At 40.0% G+C, this 24,395-nt stretch overlaps 4 protein-coding genes and 3 non-coding genes across 9 annotated transcripts in view; 4 read left to right on the top strand and 3 right to left on the bottom strand.

Moving 5' to 3' along the window:
- LOC135486433 (zinc finger SWIM domain-containing protein 8-like) overlaps positions 1 to 6,390 on the bottom strand; it is a 32,772-nt gene extending 26,382 nt beyond the window's left edge. For both annotated transcript variants that reach the window (XM_064769219.1, XM_064769226.1), the window contains exons 1-2: positions 5,924 to 6,390; positions 4,007 to 4,160 (exon numbers count right to left, since the gene is read on the bottom strand). In XM_064769219.1, the coding sequence (XP_064625289.1) occupies positions 4,007 to 4,160; positions 5,924 to 6,104 (335 nt within the window). In that variant the 5' untranslated portion in view covers positions 6,105 to 6,390. The remainder of the gene's footprint in view (positions 1 to 4,006; positions 4,161 to 5,923) is intronic.
- Positions 6,391 to 6,455: 65 nt separating this feature from the next.
- On the top strand, positions 6,456 to 8,615 carry LOC135486446 (small ribosomal subunit protein uS11). The gene is made up of 4 exons (XM_064769238.1): positions 6,456 to 6,489; positions 7,411 to 7,557; positions 7,856 to 8,017; positions 8,409 to 8,615. Exons 2-4 carry the CDS (start codon positions 7,412 to 7,414, stop codon positions 8,551 to 8,553), a joined length of 453 nt encoding a protein of 150 aa, XP_064625308.1. The 5' UTR covers positions 6,456 to 6,489; position 7,411; the 3' UTR covers positions 8,554 to 8,615.
- LOC135499098 (small nucleolar RNA SNORD31) lies at positions 7,146 to 7,216 on the top strand. Its single transcript, XR_010449230.1, has one exon. It is a non-coding gene; the product is annotated as a small nucleolar RNA SNORD31 (small nucleolar RNA).
- Positions 7,688 to 7,758, top strand: LOC135499108 (small nucleolar RNA SNORD31). Its single transcript, XR_010449234.1, has one exon. It is a non-coding gene; the product is annotated as a small nucleolar RNA SNORD31 (small nucleolar RNA).
- Positions 8,138 to 8,209, top strand: LOC135499112 (small nucleolar RNA SNORD31). The gene has a single exon (XR_010449239.1). It is a non-coding gene; the product is annotated as a small nucleolar RNA SNORD31 (small nucleolar RNA).
- A 3,992-nt stretch (positions 8,616 to 12,607) lies between the features above and the next one.
- On the bottom strand, positions 12,608 to 24,252 carry LOC135486638 (caspase-3-like). The gene is made up of 6 exons (XM_064769594.1): positions 24,133 to 24,252; positions 16,577 to 16,718; positions 16,182 to 16,417; positions 15,688 to 15,863; positions 15,191 to 15,302; positions 12,608 to 14,963 (listed from the first exon to the last, which is right to left on the bottom strand). Exons 1-6 carry the CDS (start codon positions 24,161 to 24,163, stop codon positions 14,719 to 14,721), a joined length of 942 nt encoding a protein of 313 aa, XP_064625664.1. The 5' UTR covers positions 24,164 to 24,252; the 3' UTR covers positions 12,608 to 14,718.
- Positions 16,750 to 20,877, bottom strand: LOC135498398 (caspase-1-like). Of its 2 annotated transcripts, XM_064788658.1 has the most exons (6): positions 20,703 to 20,877; positions 19,809 to 19,915; positions 18,687 to 19,372; positions 18,238 to 18,413; positions 17,918 to 18,047; positions 16,750 to 17,738 (listed from the first exon to the last, which is right to left on the bottom strand). In XM_064788658.1, exons 2-6 carry the CDS (start codon positions 19,874 to 19,876, stop codon positions 17,428 to 17,430), a joined length of 1,371 nt encoding a protein of 456 aa, XP_064644728.1. In that variant the 5' UTR covers positions 19,877 to 19,915; positions 20,703 to 20,877; the 3' UTR covers positions 16,750 to 17,427. The 2 variants fall into 2 exon arrangements, with proteins under 2 accessions (XP_064644728.1, XP_064644733.1); XM_064788663.1 differs by lacking the exon at positions 20,703 to 20,877 and having other exon boundaries at positions 19,809 to 20,071.
- Positions 24,253 to 24,395: the final 143 nt, after the last annotated feature.

The following is a 24,395-nucleotide window of genomic DNA, read 5'->3' as shown; positions in this document are numbered from 1 at the left end:
CAAAGTGTTGCCAATCATTCATGGCAAAATTGACTTTTTAGTTCAAGGTGAAGGACTCAGGAGCCTCAGAACTGCTAACAATCATGCAATAAAGTCAGGGTTCGATCCCGGGGAGATCCCAGGATTGTATTTTTTTATGAACTGGCATCGCTTTCAAGGAACAGAAGATGGCGGGAATGACCGATCTTCGTCCTGCCATTTAGTACATACATCAGATACCAATCTTGCGCACAGAATTACCATGACAAAATGGCTTCATGCACACAAGAGCCCGATATAATTTCCAACTTTTGGACGACCACCAGCTCAATATTTTATAAGTCATCAAGAGTTAGATAGAAGCTGAAATCAAATGCAATCAGGCCCTGGATATTCTCACATGTTGCCAGGTGCAACCTCTTTCCATGTGTGATGAGCGGTGTGAAAACCCAAGGCCATGGCAAGCATGGCGAATGGCGAATACATGAATACAGTAATGATACTGATGAAAACTCAATTGGAAACTTGCTCAACCATGGCACTATCTATCTCCTTCACTCCAGGTGAAAAAGAATCAGAATTCAAATGTATTCAAATCAAGATTTCTTTTTCGGCGCTTCCTGGAATTGAACCTGCCTGCAACGAAAAGGTAATGATCAAACAAGCATGCATGAAAAGTGCACCTGTTCCTGATGTGTTGAACCAAAGCCCTCCCCCAACACTTCAAGTCAAAACGCCAAAAAGGTATCAATTCATCCACGACTGATTTGAGACTGGGTGACGTACCTCTATTCCAATAATAAGTAACTGAACACCTACGTACTATCATTAGCATCAATATTGAATCAGATAATTAGATTTTATTGCCAATTCCATCAATTATTTTCTAGCCAACAGAGTGTTAGATCCAATTAAGTTTCAGTTAAATTGAAAATACAGAAACACAATGATTTCATGGTTTTGTCTAGGGCTCTATAGAGTAGACTTTAAACCTATATAAACGCCAGCCCTATCGTGTATCTCTAGACCACATCAGTGCACGACTTTTACATGGTAGAGAACACGAGCAGATCGATGGCAGCGAGTTCTCAATGTTGGTTGTATTGATCAGGCATCCACTGCTACCAGTTCTCTATAACATGCGTACCTTCCAGTTCCAGGCACGAAGCAGCAATCACAGAATGCCGGCATCTCGCTGTGCCGGTTCTATGATTTACCGCCCGATGATTCCTAAGGAGGAGGAAATTATTTGCAAGTGTCCAAGGTGCATCGCCTGGCATTTTCTTTTCTGTTGCGCAAATTTGTTCCAATGGTCAAGACCTTTGAAGCTGACAAAGCTAATGCTTCCTCTCAATTTACCTTGATGATTTATGGAGATAGAACTAGGGAGTCTGAGCTAAATTGTGTGATGCACCTCAGCCTAGGAAGGCAAAAGCAACATTAGAATTGTGGACATTTCAATTCTAATCAATGCACATTGCATCAATAACAATTTCAGCAGCAAATGCGACATTTATTACCCCGCCAAATTCATGAACTTCTGGCTGAGAGGCAGTAGTGAGGGCGACACGCCAACTACTCGGCCACTTGCTTCTGGCACATACATATAGTTCTCTTTTGCAAGCCGCCAATAACTTAAATCATAAAAAGACGTGTTCAGCGGTTTTTTACTTGCCGTTTCATCGTCGTGCATGTGATGGCAATGGCCAACTTGACCATGACACAACAGACACATTTCAAACCTACTCTTTACCCATGTTATAACTCACATTGTGCACATTCCATCAGAGCAGCAGTTCAAGGCAATAACATATTAATGTGGCCGATCGAAAAAGCATCTTGATGAGATTGGTTCATGCAAGTTTCAGAGCGGTTCCTTTGCACTTAATGGATTGGTGCATGCACTCTTCGACGTGCATACAACAGCCGTAATCACATGCTGAGGAGTTTCACTATGGTAACATACTGGTAGACGTGGTGGATGAGAGATGAGCAGGCAAAATATATGGCTGTCAGTAGGAATGGACGTCAAATACACATTTGTCCAAAAAGTATAAACAGAGAGGTGCAGACATATTCTCCATCAATGTGTAAACTAGTACACACAGGTACACTTACAATTACAATACAACCAGGCAGGGACAGAGGGGGTGCACCAGAAGCACACTTATGGGAGAATATTCTTTGAAATTGAGAGAAATGTTCCTTCACCTTCGGAAACTGAGAAGTGACAGCTCTAGTCAAAAGTAATATTCATGTCACAGTGTAGGATATATGTAAGCTGAGGTGCCGGGGCTGGCAGAGCCATGTGTGCCAAAGATTTTTTCCTCCATCAGAAATGTTTGCAAGGAAATTCCGCTTTTCTATTCCTGCAGGCATCATTGCATCTTTATAGCTGATGATCAAATCGATTGAATCGCAAGGTGGCCATCTGTATCACAAAGAGGACTGATGGAATCATTCTGGACTGCACTTCATACATGTATCTCCAAAGTTGAAGCAATGTGTAATGATTTACCACTGAGCATTTGGGGAAGAGAAGGCAGCAATCCTACAAGAAGTGGTAGCAGGTACTGAGAGTTAGTGTTACTCTTTGTATCTACAACATACAGACTATCCTGCGACCTTGACAAAACTAAGGCAGAGCAGCTGATGTGGCTTTATACTGTGTATCCAGTATAACCTATACTAGCTGCTCCAGCACTAATGAACAATGAATAATGTTTCATTGATTTTCATGGACAATAACTCCTGACCACTCGACTACAAAAGGGATTTACAATACTTGAAAAACTGATATTCACTGTAAGATATCGCTGTCAGCAAAACTGCATATCATTTTTTAAAGGTACCAAAACATCATAATTGATATGGATTAATACACAAACTCAACTGCAAAACCTTGGTAATATGCTCCCCAGACATGCTGGAGGATTCTGCTCACCTTAGTAGGCTGAGGAACACAAAACTGGGCGGAAAATATGTTTTGAAACTGCATCGTGAACAAGGCAGAAAAATGTGCAATGTTCTTTGCATAAGTACTGTACCAAATTATCAATGAATACAAAAATGTTTGAATGATAAACAGTGCACGACTTTCAAAGCACTTTCCAGGCCAGGTTTACGATTATCAGCAAACTATTATGAATTTCAATTCTTTTGAGAATGAACAATCCACACGCAAACATTCTGCCAAGAGTAACTTTTATGAGAAAATACAGTGCTTTTGTTCACTACAAAATCAGTAGCTGGGAAGTTACCATGGAAACGATGACATCCCTACGCTGATAGGTCCAAGGTCTCTCAGCTTTGCCTCAAGATCTCCTGTGATATTCCTTACTCTCAGGCTTTCAGTATGCCAAAGTTCATTTAGCAACCTTACATTGTACTTGTGTAGAGGATATAGGTATCAAAACAGTTTTAGCTTAAATAGTGAGAGCAGTAAGGTGTAACATAAGGGAATTAAGGGTACAATGTATGTGTCAGTAATGATGATATGAATGATACAGTCATAATACTCAGTGAGATGTCAAACATTAAATCAAACACTCAAACAGTCACAACCGGATCATGATGAGTAGAATGAGAATCATTCAATCAGGTGATGAATCAAGGATCATGAAAAGGATCATTGCCAAATACCCTGGCAACACCCGACAATCTATGAATCAAGGAACAGCGACTGAGACATATACTATTGATTCACAGTACACTGGTTCACATCATTATGGAACATACATGTATATACATTTTTTACAATCATGCAAGTTACAAATTTTGCTCTTTGTACATTAATTTTGAAGTTCTGAACATATCATATTTTTTTCAAAATGATGAAAAAGTTTAGGAATGTAAACACTTCAATTCAAATCCAGCCTTAGTCCTCAAAGTTACATTCATGATCTCCAGGTGAATGAGTACATAACTTGTAAATGAGTTAAAGACACCAGTATTTGTTTCAAAGGACTAGAAGTGACTTTAACAGAAGAGGTTTTTCTTTGACTTCAAAAACTTGATAAAGACGAACCTGATATCTTCTTCATTCTCTGGGAAACTCCAGAAGGCAATGCGCAGCTGAAGCTGTTCTGGTATTGGAGTGTGGAAATGCTCAACAACTTCAAATGGTAAGTGGCAAGCCACAGCTTGGGCAGCTAATTCTGTCAAGGAGGTAATCTTCCCTTCTGAAAAAGAAAGAGCACAAAATGAGGTATGTTTTTTTTCTGATGGGCATCTCCAGTCCCTGCCAGTTGGTAAAGTCAAGGGTTAAATGTACATGATGGATGAGGCACTTTTAAAAAAAAACTAAGTTGCGACGAAATGTGTGAGTGAATGGTGTAAACCGAGGACAGAAGTTACATAAGATTCATCTCCATCAAACTAAGGCCAACCAGGATGTCTTTGGTTTTTATGGAAAATGTCCTCATTTTATAATCTAAATATTTATTCTCACAGACAGAATACAGATGGGTACAATATCTCTTTTCTCTTCTTTAAACTTATGATAAGAATAAAATAACTCTTTGGCAAGTCTGAATTTGTTATCGTTGTTTCTACATGTATCTCAACGTTAAGTACACAATGTATCTGGGCAAAAAGTGGTTAAAAAACAGCTGGTTTTGATGACAAAATGTATGCCCCACATTTGTGTCAATTATCTATTTAAGCCATGGGGTCACAGTTTGGGTCGAATCTGTCCAGCCTTCAATTCAAGTTCAACTGCCCCATCTTGGACTATGTGTTTGTACATGATGTAAGTTGGTTAGTACATGTACATGTTTCTGGACAGTCACCAATACCATGTACCACTTACCAGGGCTATATCAGGTCATTCTGAGTGAAGAATTGATGGTGAATACCTTGGTGGCCAAGATGCAACTGCTCAGACAATATGCAACACAATAGCTTAAAGGGAACTGGAACCGCCGAGCGATTTATTCAACTTTTCAACTTTCACCGCCCGAGAAAGTCAAACTTCCAACTTCCTATTCGAGTTCAGATTTGTTGCTCCGCCCCCAGTGCCCGAGCATGCGCAGTTCAATTTGTTATCATTGAGAATCATGTGAGAATCACGTGAGTCATGCGATCTTTCATTCATGAGTTTTCGTAGTAAATTCCATAGTAGTGACGTCACTCAATGATTGACAGATAGGCGCCATGTTTCATTCATGCCTCGTTCTGATCACCCGATACGCGGGAAATGAAAACGAGGTCATACGAACTGGCTTGGCGGTTCCAGTTCCCTTTAAAGAGTAAAACAGCCGATCTCTGCTGCAGAGGGCTTGTCAAAAGAACAGGATGTGTGGAATGAATAGGAGAGCGAATCCTTGGAATCAATGATTCATCTCAAAGGTAGTGACTGTCTTGGGTAGTTTGTGTAGGAGGGGGATTCCAACATCCTGGTTTTTAGATGTTTTTCATGATGGTTTTATTATGAGGCCATCAAAACTACTCAATCACTGGGATAAACGATGATACTACTGATGATGATCGCCTGGTGGGAGCAGCCAGGAATGTTCCAATAAGCTGCACTTTAGAACATAATAATAAGACGATGAAGGAGTGACAAATTTATTGACAAAATGATGAATACACTGTAAATTTGCGACAGCTTGATAACTTCTTCTTGAACGTCCAACTGATGCCATGTGCCTGGGGTAGATTACTAGGCCAAGGATTATCAGGCCTACTGATGAGTTGGCACTTCAAGACTTCTCCCTTGTCCTTATTTCTTGCTCAGCCATGTTTTTTTTCGAAGGCCAAGAAAATGTATGTGGAAATGTACAGCCAAATGTACACAACATGGCTTCCAGGATTGGAAGTTGGCCTTTTTAGATCATGTTAGTGAAGCCATCCTTGGGTATAAAACGGTTCGGATTGGATAAAGTGATTAAATAAAACAAAGAGAAGATCTTAAGTTACCCCGACGGCTCAAATGCGAACTCACCTCCTTTGGAAATCGAACCCAAGTGACCTTGTGGACCTCCATTTTTACGCCAGCCTCGCCAGTTGTTGCACAAACTCTCTGGCTCACTTATCCACGAACATAACGAATCTTCTTCAAATCTGTCACTGTCTTCGAAGGAAAATCTATCCCCCTCGGCCTCCCAATCAAACATAAAGTCCATTTCCTCCAAATTATCCGAGGCGAAATGGAACAAAGACAGCTGATCGAGTGGTCCAAGTCGAGGACCAGACTCGCCGTCGAATCAGGGCTCCAAATCGGATGGAAACTTGGCTGAAATTCACAGTTCTGATCGTTTGGTTCGAGTTAGGGTGACTTATGAATAGTTCATCTATTGATCTCACACATTTTTTGTTTAGTAGTAGTCGTAGATTTATCAAAATAGAGATTAATTTGGGGAGTTCTGACCTACATGCCTTCAGCAAAACAATAACAAATGTGCTCGGCTATTTTCGCTAGCAGCCGAATCGAGTTCGGAATCTTGCGATTCGCCGAACGGTTTCCGGTTCCGGTCTCTTGAAACCATTGCCATATTTTGATTGCGGCAGGTGCGTGAACATCCTTTCAAATCCCTCAACATCTGCTAAATTAGTTGTAGTTTTGAGAAAAGTAATTAATGAAAAGACAGAAAAATATACGTAGAATAGTAAAATGGAAGAAAATAGTAGTAAATGTTATTGAAAGCCAGTTCACCGACTCGGTGAACTAGGTACACAGAAATGATCTATTTTCCTATCTCGCCCTGTACATTCGTGTACATCATGACATTGTGGTGTTCATTGGAGAAATGGTTGTGGGTCGTACGCCATGTTCACTGGTAATATTGGAGAGGTTATGCATCCAGACTTCCAGTCCACACCAATTGAATTTGGGAGAGGGAGTCGAAAAGCAGGTTGTGCGTTGTGGGTGATGTGACATCCCCAGCCCAGGGTGACATTCTTCTGGGACGTCGGAACAACCGTCAATAAATGGATGAAAACTGAATGAATGAAAAGACACTCATCATGGGAGTCATGCCTCGATTGTCTGTGATGGTACATATCCATGGACGTTAGACTTGAGAAGAGACTTCAAGAAGTGATGCATCATGATATCACTACCACTTACCAGGGCCAGGCACTGGCATTGAGTCAATGAGTGGTAGGACAGTTGCAGTGCAGGGATGTCACTTATAGCCTAGTCCTGGCCGGACCATAACCTAAGAAGTATCAATGATGATGTTCATTTACCGCCCCAGGCTGATGTCCATGACTGATTGGTCTATTCTGAGATACTTATTTAGTTATATTCTGTTGGTTAAAAGTAAGGTCTGATAGGGGGTGGCATTCCAGGAGAGTGATGTTGAGATAATAAGAGCTCTTCAGCTGTTTGTCACACCTGTGTCTGCTATGGCTTTGACTGTGGTGAAATCTTGTAGTGTGATCTTTTAAGAGGTCAAGTAACTTGACATTCTTTTCTTATGCTTTCAGTATGGCGCCACGTAAAGGAAAAGTCCAGAAGGAGGAACAGATCCAGCTGGGACCTCAAGTTACTGAGGGAGAGAATGTTTTTGGAGTGGCACATATCTTCGCCAGCTTCAATGACACATTCGTACATGTTACTGACCTTTCCGGAAAGTAAGTACAGATAGTACGCTAATGCAGTTTGCATTTTCTAAAGTTCTGGTATAAAAATCTTCGATTCTCACCGTGCTTGTATGCCCTGTCATCAATCCTTTAGCTGTTGCGAATTCAGTTTCGCCACAATAGTATCTATGATGATGTTCATTTACCGCCCCAGGCTGATGTCCATGAATGATTGGTCTATTCTGAGATACATATTCAAGTATTCTGTGCCCTGAGCTATGTGTGTGATGAGAGATCAATGTAACTTGTATAAAAAACATTCAATTAAACCCATCTTCATCTATTTCAGAGAAACCATCGTCCGTGTCACTGGTGGTATGAAGGTAAAAGCCGATCGTGATGAGGCTTCACCGTACGCCGCTATGTTGGCTGCCCAGGACGTAGCAGAAAGATGTAAAGTCCTTGGCATCACCGCTCTTCACATCAAGCTGAGGGCCACTGGTGGAAACAAGTTAGTAGGCTCTTCCTTCAGTTCCTTTCTCCTCTCAATTTTACCCGAGTTAGCAGTCTGGCCAGCCCTTGACCAGTATATTAATTTGAATCGCCGCCGTGTTAATGTGTGTGAGCAAGCATGCCCTATGATGATGTATATACCGCCCCAGGCTGAGTCCTGTGACTGATTGGTTACCATATTCTGAGGCATTGTTCTTTGCTCAATTCAAAAGCAGTATCAAGTTAGGGGAGGGGTTGTCTTGTCTCGTCCCACAATATAGCTTTCTGCTGCAAACTGATTTTCATTTGTTACACATATAGATGTGCCAGTGTATCAGGCTTCTGTCCTGTAATAAATTGCACCAGCGGTGATACAATTACAATTAACACAAAATGCCTCTGTCTTTCAGAACTAAGACGCCCGGACCTGGTGCACAGTCTGCCCTGCGAGCTCTGGCTCGTTCCGGCATGAAGATTGGCAGGATCGAGGATGTGACTCCCATCCCATCTGACAGCACAAGGAGGAAGGGTGGTCGTAGAGGACGACGTCTGTAATTTAAGATGGTTTATAACTGTACAGTGAAAAAAAGTGTAAAATAAACAACAAAAAAAGAAGACTCACTTGTTGGCTAAGACATATTGGTATCTTTTTCAAAACTGGGGATATTGTTCAGCTAAGGTAACAGAGTCGTACTCGGTAAATTCTTACATTTAGATGAACAATATACCAGTCACTCTGTCGGAGCCAAATTCACAAAGGACCCTTGATGTTGGCTAGCCTGAAAAGAGGTTGAGGTTTTCGTGACCGAGGGCATCTTTAATCGCAATCTCCTCCCCCCCCCCCCTCCCCCCAAGTCTATCTGATTGGCTGAAGGAATTTCTGAGGAGTCCGGGAATCCTGGTGCTAACCTGCGCTGTCTTTCCCCTCGGCAAGGAAGACCACTGAGGATACCAAGTGATTGATAGTCCCTATCACTTGAATGAGAATGTTCTGCATCTGCAGGAGAACCTAACGGGTGACTGTCTTGTGAATCCCCAACCCAACTGGTCTTTGGAAAGGTGGCAACATACCTACTGTCGCTGCATCAGAAATTTCTTCAGCATCAACGAAGACCCCTTGTCTTTGATTTAGTGGTGCCAGTTTTCCTGTAGAGGATGTGTTCATATCTGATACACTCCAGACTCGTTCCTTTCCCATAAGGAGACAAAATAAGGATGACGCAGTGGGCTGCCCAGGATGTCTAATATCTGAGGGCAGGTGACGGCACCATTTCCTGGACCTGAATGTTCCTCCAGTAAACCAACCTAAAACCAGATGTTGCGATGCCCTATGTATATATAAGTACACGAGGGTCAGCAAGAGAGGGGTCAGTTACTTTTATTTTGCATCCCTAGGTGGCAGTCCGGACATCATTAACAACAGGAGCTTTTACTGCTCTTTGATAAACATGGGTCCTATCTACTGGAACCATTTTGGGGGCTATTTGCGGTTCAAGAGTTTGAAACATGTTTGAGTGCCCTTTCTGGGGGTCAAACATGTATGTATACCTCTTATCCATGAACCCTAACGGTCAACACTTATTGACAACTAGGATCATCTTTGGGGTATTTGTGAGTCAAGAGGGTAAAACATGTGAAATGCATTTTATGGTCTTTATCAGTTGCTTGTAACCCTGGGGATGTTAATACACTTGTAATTGAGTTGATTCACTCTTTGCTATGGTCTCTTAAAAGTTACACATGGCCTGCTAGTATTCATTGTTTTTTTGCCAAATATTGGTGAACTGGTCTTTCACATGGAGGTTATAAGACATTGCTAATATAGGAGCTTTTTATGTGCTTTTAAATTCTATGAGATCCTTTCAAACGTTTTTCTCTTTGTTCCTGGCCTGATGATGTACTCAAAATAATCTTCGTTCAAGATTAGACATGATAACCATCCTGAACTCTTGCCCTTTTAAATTCTCTGGATGTGCATCAAAATCAAAATGTCAGACGATAAACAGTTTCTTGTCTTCTTTGATTTTTAGTTTCTTTTCATGCACAAAATCTTGTCCATTCCTAAACCACTTGAAACCTCAGTCACCCTTATGTTTAAATTCAGGACCCCTGAGACAAGAAAAACTAACCGCTGGACTCAAATTTAATGATTCCTTTTCAAATTCTCTGAGGCATTGTTAAGATAGGGAGAAAATGCACAAAAGAATACAACTTTGCCAAATAAACAAAATAGTACCCCACCATAGGTCTGTCTTGAGATTTCTTTCATGTTTCCCCTCAGGGAAGCACTTTCGAAAGGATTAAATCTTTTCAGTTGATCACCTTCCTTCCTAAGTCAGTTATAGCTGTCAATAATGCTTTGCAGTATTTGCTTAAATTCTGTCACACTGAATCTTGAAATATCTGCCCTTGTCGAAGTGATATTTGACCTATCTTTTGTGATGTCTTGATTTGCTGTCTTTTGGCACCTTTCTCTCACATAGAGAAGACAACATGTTCATCAGAGAGAGTGACCTCCTGGCTGAGACACCCATTGAGGACTTGAAACAAGAACTGCAGTGATCAACAGAGGATGTCCTCCTGAGAAAGGTGTCCATTCAGAATTTAAGACTTGCTTTTTTCATAGTTAGTGTCTTCTTGATGGAGACATCCATTCCGAAATTATCAATCAGAGAGGATAACCAACATCATCAGGCTAGGGACATCAACTCAGAATTTTGCAAAAAGATTTGTCAGTAGCTGTCAGATCACTTGTCGTCCTGGCAGAGCAAAATGTGTGGTGTCAGAAATATAGAGCTCACCTTATCCCTCTTTGATGGTTTTCGATTAAACAGCAGGGCTCTGTGTCCTCCAGGGACATCCTCTCAAAATTAGGTACAAGCTTTGGTCGTCTTTTGAAAGTGTGTGGTTCTCATGGTAGAGTTGTGCTCTCAGATGTTCGGACAATGTGGTCTTATGAGAGGGTGTCCTTTATTAGTACCAGAATTGGGGACATGGGCGTTAGAAGAGGTTCTCAAGGCAGAAATATCTATTCATAAGGGAGGATGTCCTCAGTGCAGAGGCAGTGAGTGTAAAAAGCAATTTGGACAGCTCAGCAAGGAGCACACCCTGTAGGACGGACACCTCAGTTTGTAAAAGGTGTCCTCCTGGTTGTGACATAAGTTCAGTTATGGACGAACTGACTTTCATTAGCGAGCACATCTTCCAGGTTGAGACCTTGACTGTTGCATGTTACAGACCATAATATGTTGCCTCAATGGTTGTTCCCCATTCCTTCCAACTTCATCAAAAGATCTCCATTTATGTGTACCGGTAGTTTCTTTGTTAGATGGGTTGTCCTCCTGTCAACGTCAGACAAATGCAAGAATGGACCAAAACAACAATATTGACAAATGGATTATGCTGTGACATAATCAGTGTCTATTGCTGACCACCAGCTTGAGTGAAATGAGAAGTGAAAGATATTATATCCCCCATTGTGAACTTAAAAGGATCTGACGTTTTCCTTATTCCTTGAAGAAAGTTACTTCAATGGACTAGAGATCTAAAATGTACACAAAGAATAACACCATAAAGCAATCCATTAACTCTTCTACTCCATTGATTAAGCCTTGTTGAACTTGTCTTTGAACTCCTTGGGTCATAATAGCACCTCTTTTTGACATTTATTGCACGTATTACAGGCACACTTGACACCTCAGATGTTTTTTTTAGGAAAACAGGGTGAAAGTTGAGCCAAGGTTCAGGTCAAATATTTGACAGCGCTGGACTAAAAATGTTAAGAAAATCTACCTAACATGATTTTCGTCTTAGAAGTGTACAATACATGTTTATGTCCTTTGATAAAAGTAGGAGTTTTTGGGACTCACCTCTTGTCTTTACTATTGGTGGCAGGTTCAGTGCATATTCATGGAGGTTTACACCGATGGCTGCTTGAGTCTATTGGTAACAGCTAGTTAACAGGGAAATCATTCCCTCTACAGACAGTACAAGTACTATTTGGCACATATTGAACTCAAATGGATCTGGAGGTTTCGTCCCTTTACACGAAATCCGTTATACACGCCACTTGGAACTTGAGGACGTTCACTATATGAGAGTATCTGGTTTATGAGAGTCCGATATGCAGGGTTTATATAAATGAGCTGCTCTACAGCAAGACACTGTCTTGAACACTGCAATTTCTGACCTTCCGTTTTGTCACAAATTCCAAAGAAATTTCTTTCCAGAGTTGCCTTGGTATGATAGGGTAAACATTCCAAGTAGTTCAACTAATATAGTTCATAAATTGGTGTAATAAAGCTTCTCCACCCAAATGCCATACAGAATGGCCAATCAGTCATTCCAGAAAAGGAAAGTTAATGATAAAATTGGGGTTATAAACAGTATTGGAAGAGGGTTCATTTTGCAACTCCCCGTCATGAATGAAGCACAACAGTATATCCGTTTTTAATTTGGGCAGCTTGATTAGTGGGAATGGACTCGCAGAGAAATTTGCCTTTATAGTGAGTGCATCAACTAAAGTGCTAGTGTTTTCAGTTCTGTTTACTGAGAGAATAGTTTAACTTAGCCAACACTGTCACTCCACCAAAAAAGAAACCAAATAGAGACACTGCTCAAATATAGAAAACACATGACATCAGTTAATGTACAATTCTTGATATCTTTATTACAATAATTACACTTTATAATTAACTAGAGTCCTTTCATAATTTCAGTACATGTACATGTACAGAGACACTAAAAGAAACGCCAGCCTCAGCCTTTGACAGAAGAATGAGGATTTAGCTATGAAGTAACAATTTGTCTCAATATTGCCATCTGCCTCTCAATGGACTCGCGGTGACTGGACTCAAGTACACTCACCAAGGAGTAGGGCCTACCGGTGACATCATGACCATGCCAAGGGCATGAGAACTTCTTAGCTTCTTAGTTAGTACCATCATTATCTTGACAAGGGCAAAGCTAAGTGATAGACAGCACATAAACGTTCACAATAAATACTAAAAGCCACAACAACATGAAGTGCATGACCTAGTACACTGATCCATAGCAATTCCTAATTTAAGATACATGTACATGGTAAAGCAGTTTAAATCTAAACTTGGTTTGCAAAATCAATTTTCCAACTGAGATCAAGAGGGTCGATGGACCGCACTCTTATGTGGAACAATAAGCTATATAAAAAGATGATCAGTCACTGCCTGTAGCTTAGCAATAAGAATTAATGAACTATTGAACTATTTAGCATAAAATAAAACAATGAGCAAAGTTCAGATGTTATTAGCATCAAATTACCACAAATCGGAGCATGTTTCGCCTATCCATATTATGAAGTTGAAAGTCAAGGAACAAGTCACTACTTTTATTTTGCTGACATAACAAGAACATAATCAACTTCCCTCTGCCCCCTCAATAGATAACCACAAGAAGGATACCAGAACTCACATTGTTTTTCATGAACTCTCTAACAGGTGACCACAAGAGGCTAGATTACACTTCATGATGGCATAGTTTAGACATAAAGCACATTTAAACTTGACTGCCAAAATGACACCATGTCATTCTCCAAGGAAGAGTTGTGATGAATTTTGTGTTATTGAACCTTTTCACTTGCCGTATGAACTCTGCTGACTTCTGACTTCCTCCTTGAGACAAGCAGATCTTCTACACTTCAAAGCACATTGCCCAAATTAAAATAAAGTGTAATGGGACCTTCTTTTAAGTAGTTTACCCACACACGTTCAACCTAAGAACAAAAGAAATGGAAGCTTCTATTAGGCCTACAGAGGAAATACAACACAAACTGCTGTAAGATGCTAAACATTGGACAACACTTCACCATTTAAGACATCGATATAAAAAGAGGTACCAAGTTTCGTGGATGGACATGGATTGGTTTGTCACGCATACATCAGTTAAACAAAATGACAAGTATAAACAAAATTGAAGGCAAGATGAAATAGGTTGTGCGTCTTTGAGGAAGACTAAGCAATTATCACCCTCATCGAAGGAGGCAACATGGCATTGGACAGTTGCTGAAGAATGATAAGGTCATCTCGCATTCAACTACCTCGTTTTCAATAGACGACTTACGGATGACGTCATCACAAAAAGACACCATTCTGACGTCACATTAACGCTACTGGCCCACATTGTGAACTTTGTTGTCGGCAAAACAATGCAGTTTTGGAGGTTGGTGACGTCAACAAAGATATTATTCACACGCGGCACACTTTAAAGTGAGATCAGTAGGGTCAAGTGACGTCCAAAATGGAACCCCGGATGACGTCCCCTATCAGGATATATTGGTACACACAAGCATAATCTTATATCAACAAAGTATCAATGAGTACAACTGGGATATGTGGACAGCAATGACCTTGAATGGGTAAAGGACAAACCTCATATAAAATACAATTGGTATGCATAGAACTTGGTTTTTATATTAATGTTGCTATACAACTGGAGAGTTTCAGGCCATGCGTTTTATCATTTGCTCGCCACTCTTAGCAATTTAGACCGACTTTTTGATTACGAAATATCCAAAAGCACTTGATGCAATTCTAGAGAAGTATCTATTTCCTCATGACAAAGTTAACAATTTGTGACACCACTGCCCGCAGGGATAACATTGGTTCATGCTAATTTCTTCGGACAATGTAGAGCAGCAAACAAAAAATCAAAATCATATGGTCTTATCACATTGTATCAGTATGACTATTGCTGATACTTCTTTGGAGTGAAGTACAAATCCTTTGTCAACATGCTAACAATACATGGGATCTGCTTCTTTCTATTCATGTACTCTTTGGCAGCATTCGACTCGAACTCGTAGGCGACTTTCATGTTGACTCTCGTCATCATCGTGAGCATGTCTAGATCTGTGCCGTGCTCCTGTAGGACTTGATTTAGGGCTTGGACGAACCATGAACCACGCGCAGAATTTCTCCACGAAAAGTAACCTGAAAGACCATGAATTGTTACTAAAATATATACGTGTAACTAAAAGTATCATTTTTCATAGAATTATGCTCCTGTACTTAAGACAAACATGTCCGAAGGTTATGAAAACTTTCACGTTTAACTTGTAGTTGCTATTGATACTGACTAACTAACCATCGCCCTTATTATTTTGTGTCTAGTATCCTGTCGAAGTGAAGGCATAAACCAATTAAGAAGAGGAGTTTACCTGGAACTACAGAGTATGCCATTAAGAAATCTGCTTCAGCGGGTATACGCTCTTGATCACCGGCGGCATCTGTGACGGTGGTACCATGATCTAATGAACTACCACGACATGCCTGAAAGATATCAAGAAAATATCACATACACAATTTAAGATGCTTCGATACAAAGAAATGTACTTGTAACAGAAAATTTGTCTTTCATGAAAAAGGACTTGAAAACAGACGACAGGTGCAGGAGAGTATAGGCTGCGTATCCATAGGCCAATCCTATGTGAACTTGTGGAGTTCTTTCCATTGAAGAGGTCTGGCTGGCACAATCATCAAGCTATATAGTTATCAATATGACACACTGTGTAACTGAACAGATGCCTACATGTGTACAGGTCTGAAGTGCTTATGCTTTAACTCGGTCACAGCTGAGAGTTGAATTTGATGTTGACAAAATCAAATAGATTTTGTTGGTACTCTTATGACAGTATGTTACTATCTACATTCTCACCTGAATAAAGAATAACTTTGGTTTCCCAGCTAAAGTCAAGCACTTGTCCCCTTTGAAGTGGCAAGTTAATCTATCTATCTCGATTGTGCCATCTTTACCATATAAGATACCATTATCACCATGACTTAGGATGGCACAGGCAAAGCAGTCCGATTGACTATGATCATATGCAGCAGCTGCGAAGAAAATATCGAATAGAGTTAGGCATTTTAGATGGATAGGACGGATTGACAATCATGGCTAACGTTGCAGGAGCATAGCCATGTGGCCCTCTGGGCAACTCTGATCTGTTCCCGGCAAAGAAGTTCCTAGCAGACTAAAAGCTTCAAAGAAACCATGGTAAACTAGTAAGATCACGTCAAAAGGAAGTCTATATGTAGCAGCCAGATTGATTGGATTAGGTTCAACTAGTCACATTTGTACAGGGCATATGTTTAATGCTGAATCAGCCGCATAACTGTGCAATGTTGCCCAATATTCAAACAATTAATTACCTTTTTTCATCAGTGTGAACATCTGATTAACCGTCAAATCTTTATAAACCTGAACTTCAAATCCTAATTCCTGAAACCTAGACTGGAGGGCAATAGCATCTATCTCGGTCCCCGATCTTTCACTCATGCCTGTGGATGGATCAAAATTCCTGTTGCTTATCACGACGGCGAGGCCACGTTTTGGATTATTCATATTGTAGACATGTTTGAAGTCTGCACGACGTCTGACATGTTGTCTGAAATTTAAAAAAAAAGCGAAATCATTTTCTCAGTGTTTTTTCTGGCTGTATAGCTCCTCTTATTAGATGTAATCTATCAATACTTGAACCACCAGATGGTAGAAATTCCCCAATGTTGGTTTTTGGCCAATTCAAAGTGTGGCGTTTCTAACTCACTTGAAAGGGTTAGAGTCAGCCTGGTCCTCTCCGATCCTCAACTGCGACACCTGTCCAGCTGGAGCACTATCTGGACCATCTCCATCTGCCTTCTTTGCAGCGCCTGTCTTCGCATCGATCTCATCTTTTTCTGGCACAGAGGCTGGAAAATAGCAATCGGAAAACGTCACACAAAACCGAAGAAGACGAGAACAAAATCATACTCCCCAATCAACAAATACCGGTCATCTTTGCATTTCTTCAACTGAAAAGTGAGCAAACTGGATTTGATTGAAGAAGTATGTCAGAGAAGCACAGATTTCGACACCTGCAACAGATGGGAGACAATCAGTGGGACTGATTAGACATCATTGCAGACACAATAATAACAGCAAACAACACAATAAAACAATTTAGTTTATTTAGAACACTTTTTAAAATAATGACTCAAAAAATTACATAAGCTGAATGTTTTTTGTTTCATGCATAAAAATACAGAGTTTATCACACTAGCCTTTGAACAGAACTTAGGTTGACATCACTTTGGGGAGTATTGTAAGGATAAATGGTGTAGATATGTGAAGATTAAACAGAAGCTTTATAAACTAGATATAAATAAGATAAACAGAGGGGACATTTGAGATTCACTCCACTACATATCATAGATTAACTACATAAAGCGATTCAAAGAAACAATTCTTTGTTCACGACAGCATCATGGTCAGAAGGACCACTTCTCTACAAAGGTTTCCAAGTTCATACCCTCCATTGTCAATATGCGCACACTTTCAGATCACCTCCGAAATGAAGGACATACACGTATTGTCATGAGTCTAAAGGGTGCCCTTGAATAGTGTTTTCATGGTACTCTTCTACAGCTCAGTTTCTAACCTATCCATGTCACACTCAACACAGACTGCCACAGAGGCAGGAGCAGGGCCGGGGACAGTCAGAGGCTGTGGTGGAAAGTACAAGTCTTTTGTCAGCGTGGTCATGATCTGAGGAATTTCCAACTCCATCTGTTCATTCTTGGAATCCATGCATTCGTTCTCCTTCATTATTGCATAATTGACGTAGGTCATCATTCGAAGAAGGTCCGCGTCTGCATAGTTGTTGGTCAGTGTCTCGGACAGGGCTAGTACATAGGGCGAGATAACCTTAGAGTTGCCTGGTGAAAGCTCCCCTGGAACACAAGAGTAAAAGGTTTTTACCAATATTGTACTTATATTTACTTCTCAACCAAAACTGATTGCAATTTCAAAAGTGCAAACTTCAGCAACACTCAAGTGTCTTTTACTTCTTGTGACTGAAGTCTCCCTGACATTAGGTGGTCACTAGCCTGGCAGGTCTGCCTCAACTCACCAGGGACTGTAGCAAGGCTGACCATGAAGTCGGCTTCCGATGGGATGCGTGTTGGGCCATCACTTGAACTATCACAAACGACACCATCAGTGACGACCTGACTCAGTGCAATCTCCTGGCCTTGGCAGAACTGGAAGTAAAAGAGCAAGACATTAGAAAAAGGAGCTAAGTGAGACAACTTGAGAATGGATAAACTGATAATTTTTTACAAGAACTCACTACCCCAACTTATATTCTGTGACCTTCAAGCAAGATTTATGTATCATCCTAACTATAAAGTCATCAACTGGAGATCTGGTGATATCTAACAAAGCACATACCTGAACAAAGAAAAGTTTGGGCTTGCCGGCCAGACTCGGGCACCTGTCACCCTTGAAGAATGTGGTCAGTTCCTCCACCTCAAGTGTTGTATTAGTGCAGTACAGCTCCTGGTTCCCGCCATGACCGAGAATAACACTCACAAAGCAATCGGCATCCGAATGGTCGTCCTTTGCCACTGCAATCAAAAGGAGACAAAACTAATCAAATATCCATAAAACTACTCGGTAAGGACTGAAAATTCTTTTCCTCTTGTTTTCTTCCATAGGGATATCTCAATAAAATGGATCAAGATTACAGAGCTCTGTGCTGGTGAGTATGCACTCATGTGGACACTCACATCGGCAGGCAGAAGGTTTCGCCTCAAGATTGCAGGGAAATCTTTGCTGTGCTTGATAAGGTATGCAGGGCCCCGCATTTTTGATCAAACCCCGCCACAACTAGAACTCACCTTTGCTGAGAACTTTCTGGATGTCACCAGACTTGCATGCACCACAATCCTTCACCTCAACAACGAATCCCAACGATGTAAACAAAGTCTTCAGCACGTCTGCCTCAACCAGATGATCTGTGCAGACGCCTTTGTATTTCGGATCAATGTACGGATAAATCTCACTCTGTAACAAGATCAAGGTGCGGCCACGATGTTTATGGCTCATGTTGTAGTTGTAAACAAGTGGATCAACTGATTCCGTATCCGCCTCAACCGACGGATGAGATTCCTTCAGAGGTCCACATTCTGCTGGAAATTCATGCTGAGTTTCTGGCAGAGACTCCTCACATTTCATTGAATGAACAGCTTGAGTTTCTGGCACCGGTACCGGCCCGAGTTCAATTGATCCATTCTGACTCGGTGCTCTTTTGACTAGATTTTCATCTTCCCCTTCACTGTCGTACTTTTCACAATGTTCGCCGTCTTTCAACAGGTATTTTTCATTGTCTTGTCCAAGTTTTTCATATTCACGCTTGGCCCGTTGCAAGGCTGTGACCTTGGCTGTTTGTCCTTGAGGATGAGCAGTTCCGCTTCGTCTGAAAATGCTGGACTTTGACTCCTTTTTCTTGGACACTTTTGGTTTCTTTTCCTTGCAACTGCCTTTAGCTCTTCGTTTACAAACACATGAACAAGTATACCAACACCTGGAATGAATAAGCAATCAATTACCATGAGATATTTATTCTTGAAAACAAATTTTTTAGTAGTTTTGCCTCTTTCATCTCATACATGTACCCGAAATCTTCATGGGCATGTATTATAAGTGACTCTTACACATATCACATGATGACGTCAATGGCACGTGCTTTAAACCTCTCAGTACATGTATCATGATTGTACATGTACATAAGTTATCTGCTAAGGGAAGTCTAAATTACACCACCGGCCACTCATTATTTTACACTTATCAAATCAAATGATCGATGATGATAAATTGCCGTACTGGTAACCAACCCATCTCCAGTTTATTCAGCAGTTACACAAAATTCTTTCGATTCTTGGTATCAAGTACTTTTTTCACCAATAACAAATATCTCGTACATGTACATTACATTCAACATGATCAAGACAAACACTTACAATTTACAGGTACATGAATATCCCGACTCCAAATCATCCATGTCGAAGTCTGTCCTGTCCTCGTCCATTGCGCAGGATGAATAGTGATGTTATCACAAGCTCTGAAACTAGAATTGAGAAGATAATTAGTAACATGAATCATAAATTCGTGAAATAGGTAAATTTGGCTGTTGACACAAACTGAATTTAGGCCTATTGATGATCTCATTTCTGGTATCAAATATTCCAAATTTGTGCATCATTATTCCCACATTTCAACACTCACCAAATTTTGTCAGATTCTGTAGTACTAGTGTAAGCAGTAAATACTGCAAATCCTAATGAGGGAAGCCATGAATGCAACATCAGAAACGTCTGATATACAGCAGACGTATGGATTTTGTCAACAAACTGACCAGTTCAAGTCCCTCAGTTGACCCCATCACGACTCTTTCCCAGTATTTTTCTTGTTACACATCATTATTACTGATTAGCATGGTATGCTTAATTCACCATTTAGTGAATCACGTCATACCCCATAGGCCCTTAATGTGGTTTGCCTGATGTTGAAAGGGGATTTACAAAACTGCAATAGTGATCTTATTTTGGCTTTCCTGAAAAAAACCTAAGTAGCCTTCAGCCCAACCCGACTTTCATTTTCATTTGATGTTTCAAGAGGCCTATCATACCATTACAAGTAGGCCTACAGGGGTATGATAATGATACTGAATCAGATAGATAAATGAAAGGGCTGACCTTTGTAGAAGACAATTCAAACCACTTTAGGTCATTATCATCACAATACCTCAGGATTATTATTTCCCAGAAGGATGCCAACAAACTAAACCCCATAAATCAAATATGCCAAAAGTGTGATAATGATATCATATGATAGAATGACAATATCACACCTACCTATTTAGGACTTGTCTCTAATCCAAAAACTATGGCGTCTACTATGAAGCCCCTGAGCTCAAAATCAGGGAAAACCCCCTAATTACAGGTACATGTATCTCATGATCTAGAAATAGCCACTTATTGCAGCAGTCAAACACCCACGTGGGTTTTCACCTTCGGGGTATTTAACGGAAGTTTGTACACTACTTTGGCTTAGCAAGAATACATTAAGGAAATACAAGTGTGCGGTTTCCTAATATTAATATAGAACTGAACCATAGAATTTCAATGAGGTCACTCTTTTGATGATTTTCATGGAAAGGTTAGACTTTTCCTGTAAATTCCTGCTTCCTTCTTCCTAATAATGACCATTGGCATCAATCAATTGATTGAAATACACTTACCTTGTCAATGATGTCGTGAGTCAATACACATATAATTGTATTTCAATGATAACATGATAATGATAACATGTAACTAAATTAAAAATTGTGTTATGTATTTGTACTAATTTGTAGCTATACACAGAGTACTTTCACACCAGCTGTAAAGCACTCATTTTGGTGTTTTATTATAATATTCCAATATGTTTTTTATTAGCAGAACTATTCAGAGAGTGCCATACATCATGTAGGCTATGCAAAAGGCATGGGAAGTCAGCCATAAACTGGCCTAGATTAATGGAAGAAGGTAAATTTTGACTACAGACATTCTGTAGGCCTGTGGAACTTAAAACATTAACGATATAATGTCCAATTCCTATAATTCAGAGAATTCATAACCTATCACGTCTGGGCGGTCAGATCCAATTGGTTCAGTGATATTATTCGCACCCGGGGCAATACATGTACATGTATTGGCAATCAATACCAGTACTTAACTTGGGTCATCGTGAGGTCAACAGTCCTCAGCACTGATTATTCCTGTTTGGGTAGGAAGTATGAGTTAATCATGTAGAGTTTCATCGTTTTACAAATCTGTAGGATGATGGACAGTCATGACATGTTGGATGTAATGTTACCATTGGCAAATCACATTGACTTTTTCTACGCCCCTCCCTCCATTATGCAAGAAGAAAGAGAAACTCTAGTTTCACCGCTCTAAGACTGCAAATTGACACAAAAGCCAAGCCATAACATCATGATAATCTGAAAAAGAGATGTCGCCAACCCATTATCTATTCAAATTGAGCATGTTGAATGGCAGCGAATGGCCATAATGCTCATTTTGGGCCCACACTTGTGAAGTGGTCATAGATCGGTGAAACAAGAGTATCAGTCGTGATGCATATCAGACTGCCAGTGACCCAATCTGAGACAAAAAGAAACTCCACTTGAAACGTGTCTTATAAAAATGGCTCAGGTCACCTAAGTTCTGAGAATTTCATTTTATTTTTAATATATTATCAAAATCATGTACAATGATTTCTGAAGTATATTCGTGGGAGCAAGTCCATTAGAATGAAAAATGTGGCCCAAGCTCGACAAGGATCAACATTATCAGTAGGTTTCAATTCTGTTTAAAATGCATTCAAATTGTAATTACAAGCTTGTCAAGAGCCATGAAGGGCCATTTAAATTGAAGTGTCTTGACCCCTTCAAGACATTGCTCCTCCAATGCCAATAATAAGAAATTACAATAACAACAATTTTGACAGTATATCCTGCACAGTTGGTAAATGAATTGCTCAGTTAGCATTTTTTTACATTCTGTTCACCAACAAAGTTACAAAGTCCATTAAAGTTGGCATTAGGTGAGCTTAAAAGAGTTGTTCTTCTCAACATTTCCTCTACAGATGGTTTTGAGTTATTTTTTTCTTCCCCAGACGTAATTCATTGTGTATGACAGCCATATCACAGTGCCAAGTACAGGTCAGAAGTACATGTATCACCCGACAATCTGTAAACGTCCTCAGTTAACATCTGTACAAATAGCTATTTGATCAGCTGTGGAAAACTGCCCAATTTACCAAACAAGAATTGTTAAACCATAGTCCCTGTAAGTAATCGACAAATATGGCTTAACAATTATTAAAATTATCTTAATTAGGTTTCTTTACTATGTATTTGCCATCATGGTCATGGTCAAACATGAAAAAAGTTAACAAAACATTTCTGTTGGTCATTTCCATATTGACCTTAAAAATTAACACTTGCAAATTCAACAAAATAATCTCAAATAACATCATCAAACACCCCATTAATTCACACTTTTGCTCACTTTCACTTTCACTTTCACTTGAAAATTAATAAATGTGTAAACTCAGCTTCCGAATAAAATTTTAAAATGAGATTTACATAACGAAAAGGCAAGGCACAATCGAATGTACACAAGTGATTCCAATTTTTGATTTGCACAATCAGGATATTTGGGGCATTAACATTCAAAAATGTCAAAGTTCAAGTGCCCAGTCATCTCTCTTGACCACTTTGATTACCATGCACTTGGCAGATAAAACAACATTATTAGGGCTGGGCTGTGATGAATCTTTGAAAAATCATAAGGTCCAGCTATGTGAACATCCTACAATGTAGTGTAACAAATACAATTTTTAAAGTCTTCTGAAAACTCCTCCAAACTGACTTATGTAATGTTTTATAAAGCGTATGAAAATGGAAATAATAATATCTACATGGAATTCACTCTTACCTCGATGATTGTGAAGAAACACCATCAAAACCATCATTGGATGAAAAATGACTGTACAATGCAACATCACCGGGCAAAATAGTGTACCAGTTATACCGGTAGGCGGTAGCATCATGACATTGTCATTTTGATTCCAAATACACATGAATAAATGAACAAGACAATGGAGCAAGTCAAACTGCTTCTAAGCTTCTAATTTTAATAGCAAATGTTATAACTGCTAATACATGCTCATACTTTTGAAGGAATTGCAGTCATTTTGCTGGCATGGCAGTCAGGAGAAATTTGTGCGCGAGTGATCACTCAGAGTCAGATCAGTTCATTGATCATTCCCTGTGACGATGGCATTTTATGAGAGTGACGGTGGTAGTTCATTGGAATGATGTTATAGCAGTTCAAGTTAAAACAATGGGATGGGTACGGGAGAGCTGTTGTTCACTCCTGAAAAAAAAAAAGTGGGATCGGGGGATGATTATGTAGGCCTACATCAGCAAGGAGTGGGGACCATCGGCATCACTCCCGACCGTCTCCTGACTGCCACAGCACAGGAAAAGCAACAATTCAACCCAGTCTTTTGAAAATTAAAGTAGCTAGAAACTGAAAAGAAAAAAAGGATGAACCAGAAAGTGTATGATGTATGTGACAATGTATGGCATACACACACCATGTACTGTACGTGTGTGTACGGTAGTGTAAATGTATGGGAGTATTTTTTGAGAAGAACAAACAAGCCGCCTGTAAATACATGGTTTAAATCAACCAAGAATCAGAATCGGGAATACATTACACGTCCACTTACCCTTTGTTGGTACTTCTTCCCTGTCATCCATGATTAAACTACTTGGGTGAACGGAATGAAGGGGAATTTATAGAGTTCTTACGAGTGATTACTCAGAAATTTGACACAGTTGCCAGAACGGAAGTTACTTTGTTTGGTTGGAGATAAAACCAAAACTACACCCCGAAACGAAGGTATCTTTTCTCTCACACATTTCCATATTTAACCCTTTTTAAAATGTATCACTGGTATCATTAAGCATTTTTAAGGTTTATGATAAGTTT

This window comes from Lineus longissimus, chromosome 1 (assembly GCF_910592395.1).
Source record: "Lineus longissimus chromosome 1, tnLinLong1.2, whole genome shotgun sequence".
Lineage (NCBI taxonomy): Eukaryota > Metazoa > Nemertea > Pilidiophora > Heteronemertea > Lineidae > Lineus > Lineus longissimus.
This window is presented reverse-complemented; position numbering and strand designations above follow the sequence as displayed.